We start from the raw sequence: 10,803 nt of genomic DNA, 5'->3' as shown, positions 1-10,803 counted from the left end.
GCTTCAAAGCTGAATTGTGATGGCGCTATTTCCACTTTGGGAGAAAGAGGAGTTGCTGCAGTGGTTTGTAGGAACAAGGCCGAAAACTATCTGGGAGCCTCAGCAGTGGTGTATGAAGGCTTGATCGATCCAGCTAGCCTGGAGGCGCTAGCTTGCAGCGAGGCTCTAGCCCTCGCTCGGGACCTAAATTTGCAGGACTTGGAGATAGCTTCAGACTGTCAGAAAGTGATCTCAAACATCAAGAATGGAGGGTCGCCGGCTTATGCTCCTATTCTTAGGGAGATTCAATTTAGTAGAATTTTTTCCTGCTGTTATTTTCCGTTTCGAGCATAGGGAGAATAATTTCGAGGCCCACTCGCTAGGTAAAGGAGCTGCGTCTCTTGTGGTGGGTCGCCATGTGTGGCTAGGGGTTTTGCACGACATCGTTTGTATTCCTCAGTTTTTGAACTTTGAATAAAACCCCAGTTATCCTAAAAAAAAACTGGTCAAGCCCAAAAAACAAGCCCAACTCGGCAACTCGAAGTCCCCCCGATATACCCCCCTGCAGCCTTGCTGTAGAATTGTACCCCGTGCTCGTCTCTGTTCTGTTGGCCAGCCGTCCGCCCGTCACCGGCCCCGCCGGCATGGCGCTCCCGGAACTGCTCTCGCGCCTGCGCCTCGCACCTCTCCACCATCACCTGCGCCGCTCTCTCTCCGCCGTGGCCCCTCTGCCCCACGAGCCGCCCCCTCCCCATCCCGCCCCACCGCCACAGCCGGCCTCCAATAAGCACAAGCTATTCGTCGCCGGTAACACTCCTCCCTCCTGTCCCCGTCTACTTATTCCCCAATCGGCCATTGTCACTCACCTCGGTTTGCCTCGTTTGCTTGCGAGCATGGACAGGGCTCTCGTGGTCCGCGGACGAGCGGTCGCTGACGGACGCCTTCTCCTCCTTCGGCACCGTCACCGAAGGTAAAAGACCAATCCACATGCAAACCAAAGCCATTTCTCATTTGGTCGGTAGCAATATAACCTCTCGAGTGGTGGGTGCTGGGCGGGTTCAGATGGTACGCGTGGTAGGTGCTCGACGAAACGGCTCCCAGGCCCTCCTGGACGACCCGGTTCCGCCCAGCCTCGCGAACTGTTCGACAGAATGCCTGTTAGGGACGTCGTCGCCTGCTCGGCGGCAATCTACCGGAGTGCGAGGGCCGGGTCGTTCGACGAGGCCGTTGGGCTGTTTGTCGGCATGGTGAGGGCAGGAGTGTGCCCAAACTCGTTCACCTTGGTCGGTGCATCGCTCGCCGCGGCCGGGCTGGGTGACGCGGTGCTCACCGAGTGCATCCATGGGTGGGTTGTCAAGCTTCGGTTGGACTCCAATCCTTTTGTCCGAACCGCGTTGCTTGATTCATATGCGAAGTGCGGCTGCCCCATCAAGGCACGTGCTTTGTTTGGTGAAATGAGGGATCCAGGTATAGTTACCTGGAATGCGATGATCTCCGGGTTAGTGCATAATGATTTGTTCGAGGAGGCAGTTCTGGTGTTTAAAAGGTTGCTTCATTCGTTGGGGCCAATTGATAATGTTGTGACTATGATAAGCACTGCTCAAGCTTGTGCTGGTTGTGGTGATGTTGGACTGTGTGGGACTGCACATGCTTACACGGTCAAGATGGGGCTTGATTTGGATGTATCAGTGACAAACTCGATACTGGGCATGTACTTGGGTTATGCTAGTCTTGAGATTGGAAGAGAGATTTTCAGGAAGATTCCTGTCAACAATGTTGTTAGTTGGACGATGATGATGGGTTTCCTTCTTGAGAAAGGGCATGCCGGTGAAGTTATACATATGTTTGTCAAGATGAGGTCAAATGGTATAGTTCCTGACATGGTAGCAATGGTTGGTTTGGTGCAAGCTTGTGCACTTATGGGTGATGGAAGCAGAGGAAAGTTGGTTCATAACCAGATTGTAATCCGTGGGTTTAGTAGAGAGCTTCCTGTAGTGAATTCCTTAATCACAATGTATTCCAAATGTAAGGATTTAAGCTCTGCAAAGAAGTTGTTTGATGGAAGAAGAGATAAGAGCTTGGTCTCATGGACTGCAATGGTGGCGGCGTGTGTAGAAAATGGAGATGTGCTAGAAGGATTGGATCTCTTTGCTAAGATGAGGCATGGAGGCTTGTTTGCGATTGATTATGTAACGTTAGTCACCTTATTGCTTGCCTGTTATGTGATTGCTAAGTTTGACCTGTGTGTTCAGCTTCATGGGTATAGCTACAAGTCAGGTTTGTCTTTGTACAGACCTGTTCTTAACACCCTTATGGCAGTTTATGGTAAGTGTGGATATGTGGCTCTAGCCCAAAAATTGTTTGATGAGATGATTTGTCGAGATACTGTCTCGTGGAATACTATGATATTATCCTTTGGTATAAATGGCCAAGGAGAGGAAGCAATAACACTTTTTAATGAGATGGAGAAATCTAGCGAGGGCCGAGACAGTGTAACATACTTGAACACATTGCTAGCATGCAGCCATTCTGGCCTGGTGGATGATGGGTTGATCATCTTTAGAAGAATGATAAACGATAAGGGCATAAATCCATGTCAGGAGCACATTGGATGCATAGTGGATATGTTAGCAAGAGCTGGCCGCTTGGACGAAGCAGCAGGAGTGGCTAGCTTGACTGACAATAAATTGGGACTAAATGCTTGGAAAGCCCTTATGGGAGGGGGTCATTTGCACAGTGACATGAAGTTCACTAATGTTGCTGCGGAGAAGGTGCTTACAGTGGAATCATTTGATTATGGACACGTGTTGTTACTTTCTAACACTTATGCATCACTTGGGAAATTCAGTGCTGCTGAATCTGTCAGATCCTGTTATACAAAACAGATCGCAAAGAAAACTCTGGGGCTTAGTTCAATTTAGGCCATGCCATCCATGATCCATCACAAGGTAGCTGAAGAGTACTTCCCTGGGAAGGGTAAGGATATATCACACAAGGACCACCAGTCTCAAGCTATTGGAATCTATTTTAGGCATTAACGTTTGAATTTTACTTTGTCAAATGGTTAGTCTACTGTGAAGTGTGAACAATGGATGAGCATCAGCATTAGGTTTCAAAAGGCTCAGGTGCAATAGTGGATTGCCTCGGACCCTTGGCCATTGGGTCTTAAGTCTTGTGACTAACAGTCGGCTCAGCCTTTTGACACATGAATGTGGAGTTCGTCAGACGGTATTCTGACCACTTAGAAGAGTTGTTAAGCACACCTCAAATTTTCATTACTTTCTTTTGTTTATGGCCATTTTCCTTTACATATGGGTTGGAATATATCTGGTTAGAACTTGGAGTCCCAATCTTACTAACCTCTGGTTGGCTTGATTGGCATCTGTATCAATCACTCTGGAGCTGGTCCTGAAAACACGTGTGCTGATTGCAACAACTCCAAAGAAAAGGAGAGTGAATAGCAGCAACATCAACAAGACAACAATGTACATTCACAGTAATATATATGTTGGTAGAGGAAGCTGCAACTACCAGCTGTGTGCTGTGCGTAGTATCTAATTACTTTTGAGTAAGATGGTTGGGTGCACTTCATTATGTAATTCATGAACAAACAATTAGCTCCTAGACAATTCAAAAATGCATAAGTTGGATTTGCTTGAAATATTTGATAATTCATATTTTTATATCTGCATCCATTGATCAGGTTAACTGGATCCAAGTATTTCTGTTGCTACTTGCAATTTCTTTTGACAGTCCCTATGTATCAGCTGATTTTGAGTTATTACTTCTGAATTGGGTGTTCATGAATCTAGTTGCGTCCTTTCTTCCTAAAAGGCGATATAATTCATGCATATTGCTCTTGCAGTACCGACAGATCCTATACTTCTGATGTGTTGATACTAAGACTCTAAGAGGTAGCCATATACTTGATTAGTTTTATGTCATAGATAGCTAGTCTGCAGTGGCCCCCAACAAGTGTACATTACTCTGTACCTGCATGTAGTCTGGTTCATGCGCCTGGGTTTCTGTCAGTGTCCATCATTTCTATTTTGAGCAAGTTTGTCCGTGGCATGTGGTTATTGATTGACCTAACACAGGGGCATACTCTGAGTCTGAGTAATAACATGTCAATGTGCATATACTGTGGAACTAGCTGACTGAGTTATATCATTGTTTGCCTGGTATTAGATTTTGTGGCCATATGGAACTGCAGTATCATTTGTTCTATTCATCCCAGAAAATTAATACCTAATGCTGTTTTTACATGTGTTAAACTTATCTTAATACAGTGAAGTTATATGGATACTATTTCGTGTTGCAGTGAGAATAATGTATGACAAAAACTCTGGAAGGTCAAGAGGCTTTGGTTTTGTCCAGTTCTCAAATCATTATGAGGCTAAGTATGCCAAGGACGCTATGGATGGAAAGGTTCTTTATGAAGAGAGTTGCCTTACAAACTGCTATTGCTAGATATTCAATTCATAGAAGGATCAAACAAATGACCTGGATTTTTTTAAATTCTACAGGTAATGCTGGGGCGGGCATTACGAATAAGTTTTGCTCTTGACAAAGTTCGTGGTGGTCCAGTTATTGTTCCACGTCTTCCCACGGTGGGTAAATTTTTGTCATATCCGTTCCCTAAAATATGATATTTTTTTGGCTACTGTAAACTCATATACAGAAACATTGCTGGGATTTGATTTCTATACTCGTTTGAATATGCTATTGTGCATATCCTTAACATTCTACCCAAATTCAGATAAAACAAATCTAAGGTTTTTTTTTTTGGAAACAGTTGTTTGAGGCAGTTCATTGAAGGATGACCCTATGTCCGTACTGTTTGAACTTCGCCTTTTTTTTTGCGGGGATGTTTGAACTTCACCTGAAAGTATAACGAAAAGGTTATTTAACTTGTTAGTTTCTTCACATGTTGAACACCTATTAGTGGAGGCACAGTCCACAAGGGCGTGATTGGTTTAATCTAACTGCTTAGTTGCCATTAGTTTTGGGAGCCCTAGTCCAATCCTCAAATGATCCGTAAATAATCTAAACATTATGTGAATGCATTTAAAAATAAATAAATATTATATGCACAAAAGGCTGTACTAGCAAGTACGGCCTGTGTGTACTTGCTGCAGACACACTACTGACTTAATTAAGTTCCACAAAAATATCGCTGGCATCATTATGATCCAGAAACTCACACTTCATCAAATTGGAATAGAATAGACCTTTTAGCTCTTCATTGATGCTCTTTGGATAACAGTCATACATCTGGCTAAACTACGCTACATTAGTTCTTCATCACATTAAAAAAGATAATAAAGTCCTGTGCCATATTGCAAAACAGGAAAGTCTGTTGACAATTTTCCAAGTATATACTCTCTGCAGGACAAATTTCCCTCCCAATACTTATTTTTTAGGCGCATCTGTATTGGCGTTGACCTCTGCTTCTGCCTCTTCCTTGGTGTGTACTTTGATGGACTCTTCAGCATGGAGTGACATGGATTTATATTGATAGTAGTGTGAGCATATAAGGAAGTAGAAAAGGTTCAGTACTCCTATGAGGGCAATGAAATAGAAGTAATAATCAAGCTTGCCAAGATTAATGTCATCTGTCAACCAGCTTGTGTGGCCATCTCTGGTAGTCACTTTCCTTGTAATGTTTGCCAGAGCAGTACTCAAGTAGTTTGCTCCAGCTAACGTAACGAAAAAGAGGGATCCTGCTAGGGTTAGCATCTGCTCTGGAAACTGCTTATTATAGAATTCTATTTGTCCAACTGCATTGAAGGCCTCAGCAATACCCATTAGAATCAATTGGGGGGCAAGCCACAAGACTGACATAGGTGATTTTCCTCCATTAGACAATGCTGAGTTTCTCCTTTTGTGTTCAACAAGCCCTGCTACCACCATTGAAATGGGAGAAATCACCAATCCTATACCCTGTCTCTGAAGAAGTGTAATTCCACTTTCCACTCCGGTGAATCTTCTAGCTATAGGTACCAATATTCGGTCATAAATCGGCAGGAATGCAGTTAGGGCGATTAAGGATATGGATATAACAGAGCCTGCAGGGATTTCAAAATGTGTTCCAAGGTGACAGTCCATTGTTAATGTTTGCAAGATTATATATGTGAATTGTTGAGCCAACGCGACGAAGCATATGATGCCAGATATACAGATAGGCACAATTCTTAACAAACATTTAACCTCTTCTATTTGCTGGATACTGCAAAGCTCCCATGAGTTTCTTGCAGAACCGTCATCATTTATATCACCATCCCTTACAATCGCACCTTTGTTCAGACACCTGAGTACAAATGACAATAAAAGGTGGATATACATTAGCATCTAGCACATAATTGTTTGAAATGATTAGTATTTTTTTTTTTGATCTGCCTAGCATGTTCTTTATCTTTTTATTTCACTTTGTTGAGGAGTGCAGGACGTTTTGCTCACTTACTTGCAGAAAAATGACTTACATTTACCAGCACATGAATGTCTGCATGTTTTAGCAAGTTACATGGATGTTAAACCTATAGAACACTTTTGCAAGCTAATTGGGATAGTTTTCTTGGAAAAAAACACGATACTTTTGGGAATGGGACGCTATCAAATGGTATTTTTTGTCTGTGTTGTGACACTTCCATCGTGGCTAGTTCTTTATTTTACCTGAACTGGGAAGTAAGTGGCAATCTGAAAATACGGTGGCCACCTATCGGAGGACTGAAGAGCAGCAACTCTTGTTGATTTATATTGTCAGGATGCGGAAGCTTGAGTCTTCTCTTTTTAAATGATGCCACTAAAACTTGGGCAATTCCAGTGAAGATGCTTCCCTCTGGTGGTACATGGACATAACGTCTAGTGCCCATGAATAAAATGATGATTGAAAAAAGCATGAAGAATGTGGGAATGCCAAATCCTATTGGCCAGCTGATGCTATTCTGGATGTAGATGAGAATAGTCATGGAGAACACCAGGGCAGCAGTAGTTGTGCCATAATACCAGTTATAATAGCTATTCAGGCCCTTTCGGCTTTTTTCATCAGTCATATCGAATTGGTCTACTCCAAAGGGCAAGCTGCATGGTCGGATTGCTCCACCGCCGATGGTTAGAAACGCTAGAGATATGTATAGCACGCTCAGCTGGAGTGTTGATGGACTGTTGCAGTGCCCACCTAATTGGGCTGTCTGACTGCAGTCTGGTGGTTTGAGAGCTGGAACTGATGCAGACAAAGTCAATCCCAGCATCCCCTGTTTTTGCAGCAAATAAGTACGCAGATTAGACTGTGAGCAATGCAAAAATCTATTAGTTGCTGACATCTGCGAACATATTGTAGGAAATTCAGTATAGTTCACATTTTTCTAGTTCGTGACAGTAATTCCTTAGAACAGCTAACCCGGTAAATAAATGCCATTTGCTGAGACATCAAGTTTCGTTGCGATAATAAGCAGATAAAATGTTAGCCATTGCCTGTGGTTCGTTGCACATGCTATTTCTCATATTAATCAATCAATAATGCTGTTTTTTTAAAAGCATAATGCTGGTTATTTCATTCATTTGTTAGACTTATTTTGGCAATGACACTTATCTCACATTTCCTTTTGTCAATACAAGCAGGTGAAACAAGACGACTAAAAGAACTTTGACCGTGGACATACCAGGAGGCTAAAGAAGGATCCGTAGGCCAGGGTTCTGAACCTTCCCAAGTAGGCGTCGGAGATGAAGGCGCCTAGTAACGGCGCAAAGTTCAGCGTACCGTAGAAAATGTTGGTGATGTTTGCTGCCGCGAGCCGCCCAATGTTGTAGCGGTTGACAAGATAGACCGTGAGATTTGCTGCCACGCCAACTGACCCCACCTTCTCAAACGTCTCGGTTGCTGCATAGAAAGGAAGTGTGAGGCACATTTCTTGCCTATGCTAACTAAATACTCCGACATTGCACGGTGTTATGGAATCTAAATGGTCGTGCTTTGTTATACTCTGACGCCTACTTGGGTGGAGTAAAAGTTAACAATTGTGTCGTCGTGGCCCCTTAGGTTGTGCAAATAAAAAAGATCCTAAAATATACTAAATTAAATGAATCAGCTAATCAGAAGACCGTGATACACATCTGTCTACTGCATTGAATGTGTGATAATTGTGGTAGCAAAGCCTCACAATCTTTAAGCTCGTAAATGTTTGAGAGATTTGGCAATCTGTCCCTAAATGCCATTCATCTTTTTTTGTGTGCCGTGGAAAGATATGACCAACCATTCAACGCGGCACGGGCGAATCTAATCCTTGATCTTCCCTATATCAATCAAACAATTACTAGACCTAATTGTTCAACTCGTTTTTTCCTTTGCGGGAAGGCCAGAATTAGTTTTTTTTGGGGGGTGGAAATTGTTCATGGCCGTCATGATGAGCTTGCTAGCTCGGCCGGCCGGGGAGCCTGCACTGTACGACCGGCCGAGGTAGCTACGGATGCGCTCCTGGACTGTACGAGGTAGAGGCCGTAAGCCAGTGGCCACTGGCCATGAATGATGCTCTTGTAACTTTTATCCTAGTAACAAAACAAACAAAACACACTCTCTCTCTCTTTCTCTTACACACACGCACGCACGCACAAGCAAGCAAAGCAATAACACAGATCGGAAAGAAGAAGAAACCAAAGCAGGCTGAGAGATGGAGAGATCCACACGGGAATGGAGTAGAAGTGAACGTGTGAAGCATACATACGTACATACCTATGATGAAGGGCATGCACTTCCACCCCAGCGGCTTCCTCCTGCCGCCCCGCCTTGCGCCACTGCCGCCGGCGCCCTCCTCCAGCAGCGCCTCGCCTCCCCCCATCTCCACCTCCGCAGCAGGAGCAGCCATGTCCCCGTCTCTGTCTCTGCCCCAAGCCTCGGCTCTCCAGCGAAAAACGGCCAGCGGGACACAGGGGCAAGCGACGTAGTATCTCGGAATTTAAGGAGGGCTGCCTGCGCCTACGTAATCCCGCCAGGAAGCAAGCACAGAGCGCTTCGGCTTTTTAGGCGGTGCCAATCTCAGCCATTCATTCACTTCGGTGCCGTCGCTCGCGCCGCTGGGATCAGGATGGATGGCTGGATGCGTGCATGGATATGCAGCATATGTCAATAAATAAATAAATAAAAATATATCCTCATGCGGCGCGCATGAGTAGGTGGGGTGCGGGACGGGAGGGGGAGGCCACCACGCATCCTCGTGGTAACGTGTCGCCTCGCGATCGAAACCGCATCATCCGTTGGAGTATCTCGCTTTCAATTGCGTGGAGTGATTTCAGTGTCAGTGTGTGTGTGGGCTGGTAACCGTCGGCTTCCTCCCTCCCTCCCTCGGCGGCACTTGATGGCGGCGGGTACGGGCACTCGGTGGGGTTCTTGTTTTTTTTTCTTTCTCCTTCGTCTTCGGTGGACCGCGTCAACGGCCGGCGACGTGCGTGCTGAGTGAAAGGAGTACAGCTGGCAGGTACGCATGGCCACGGCCCGTGCTCTCCGGCCTTTGGGCGTTTGTGATCGATCGAGCCGAAATGTTGGACGTCAGGTACCTCATCCTGGGGATGCACATGCATCACAGTGCCTCGGTCTATCATACGACTGGCTCGACGACCCGTCTTTTCCTTCCCGAGCTATCAAGGGCTCTTGTCGTGGCCCATGTGGATAGTGTCCTGTGGCCGGGTTGTTTTCGATCTTAGGGGGCATCGGATCCGGTTTCCTGCGCCATCCCATGCGCGCGTCCATGGATAAAAGGGTATGCAGGATTTCCATTTCGAAATCAAGCAATTTGACCCATCACACCAGCCCGGCTGTGCGGCGACATCTCTTATTATCTTGAGGCTATCGTTGTAGGTCTCCAGTAGTCAGCAATTTGATGGATAGTAGTAGTCCATATCATGTTTTAAGGGTACTTTGTATTATTTTTTATGTGGAGAATAATCTCTAGCACTAATTTAAAAGGAATAGTAGTGACCATTTTTACCTTTTGAGCGTAGTAGAATCAGTAGCGGATCCAGTTCACTGAGTCAGGGTGGGCCAATAGTGAAACTGTAAAGAATTTTCTTCTACAAATATTTTCTTAACTTCTTTTGCTATGGTATGAAATGAAGCAATTGGAAAAATCCTAGGGCCTCTCTCCACCCTCTAGCTACACCACTACGTAGAATGGTTGTAATCATGTGCAATGGCTATATCTCGCTTATTGCGAGTAGTGAGGACTGCTCACATGCGATCAGTTTCCACGTGGGTTGATCTTGTAAGACTTTTTTTTTGTTTTCTTCCTAGGTTTTGGGTGATTTTTCTAAGGATCCCCGTTCTAGTGTGTTTGTGTTTTTTCATTCTATTCCAATGTTTTTCTTTATTAATATTTATTTTTACTTTTTGTTTCGTTATCCATTTTCTTTGTTTACTTTTGGAGGAAACTTAAATATTTATTTTACACATACACAATAATTTTCAAGATGGATGGTTTTTTATTAAATGATTATTTTCTAAAAAAAATGAAAATTATAGGTTACACGATTTTTTAATTATATGAAGAATTTTTTAAATGCATGAACCATTTCATTAACTACATGAACTTTTAAAAAAATATGGAACACTCTTATAATTAAATGTTTTCAAAAATAGATGGGCACTTCTTAAAATTGTACTAACACTTAAAAAACGTGTGAGCACATTTATAAAATTGCACACTTTGATTAATAAAACTGGACACTTATTCAATTACCCACATATTTTTGTAAAATTACTGAAGATTTTTAACATACATGTGAACATTGTTTCTGAAACATGTGATCACAATTTTCACTATACTTTTTTCCCAA

At 43.9% G+C, this 10,803-nt stretch overlaps 2 protein-coding genes across 2 annotated transcripts; one reads left to right on the top strand and one right to left on the bottom strand.

The window, feature by feature from the left end:
* The first annotated feature begins 549 nt into the window (after nt 1–549).
* On the top strand, nt 550–8,096 carry LOC123063028 (glycine-rich RNA-binding protein 4, mitochondrial). Its single transcript, XM_044486744.1, has 5 exons — nt 550–786; nt 881–949; nt 4,301–4,407; nt 4,506–4,589; nt 7,600–8,096. Exons 1-5 carry the CDS (start codon nt 624–626, stop codon nt 7,615–7,617), a joined length of 441 nt encoding a protein of 146 aa, XP_044342679.1. The 5' UTR covers nt 550–623; the 3' UTR covers nt 7,618–8,096.
* LOC123063027 (protein NRT1/ PTR FAMILY 2.13) lies at nt 5,195–8,930 on the bottom strand. Its single transcript, XM_044486743.1, has 4 exons — nt 8,708–8,930; nt 7,641–7,858; nt 6,652–7,232; nt 5,195–6,289 (listed from the first exon to the last, which is right to left on the bottom strand). The coding sequence occupies exons 1-4, from the start codon at nt 8,838–8,840 to the stop codon at nt 5,392–5,394; spliced, it is 1,830 nt and encodes a 609-aa protein (XP_044342678.1). The 5' UTR covers nt 8,841–8,930; the 3' UTR covers nt 5,195–5,391.
* Between the last annotated feature and the right edge of the window lie 1,873 nt (nt 8,931–10,803).

Source organism: Triticum aestivum, chromosome 3A (assembly GCF_018294505.1).
Source record: "Triticum aestivum cultivar Chinese Spring chromosome 3A, IWGSC CS RefSeq v2.1, whole genome shotgun sequence".
NCBI lineage: Eukaryota > Viridiplantae > Streptophyta > Magnoliopsida > Poales > Poaceae > Triticum > Triticum aestivum.
Note: the sequence above shows the minus strand (reverse complement) of the source record. Positions and strands in the feature narration are given on the sequence as shown.

Coding starts and splice junctions, on each gene's coding strand:
- LOC123063028 (XM_044486744.1), top strand. CDS start 624: ATGGCGCTCCCGGAACTGCTCTCGCGCCTGCGCCTCGCACCTCTCCAC. Junction 950..4,300: donor CTTCGGCACCGTCACCGAAG/GTAAAAGACCAA, acceptor TTCGTGTTGCAG/TGAGAATAATGTATGACAAA. Junction 4,408..4,505: donor AGGACGCTATGGATGGAAAG/GTTCTTTATGAA, acceptor TAAATTCTACAG/GTAATGCTGGGGCGGGCATT.
- LOC123063027 (XM_044486743.1), bottom strand. CDS start 8,840: ATGGCTGCTCCTGCTGCGGAGGTGGAGATGGGGGGAGGCGAGGCGCTG. Junction 7,233..7,640: donor GATCCTTCTTTAGCCTCCTG/GTATGTCCACGG, acceptor CTGCAAAAACAG/GGGATGCTGGGATTGACTTT. Junction 6,290..6,651: donor CCACTTACTTCCCAGTTCAG/GTAAAATAAAGA, acceptor ATTTGTACTCAG/GTGTCTGAACAAAGGTGCGA.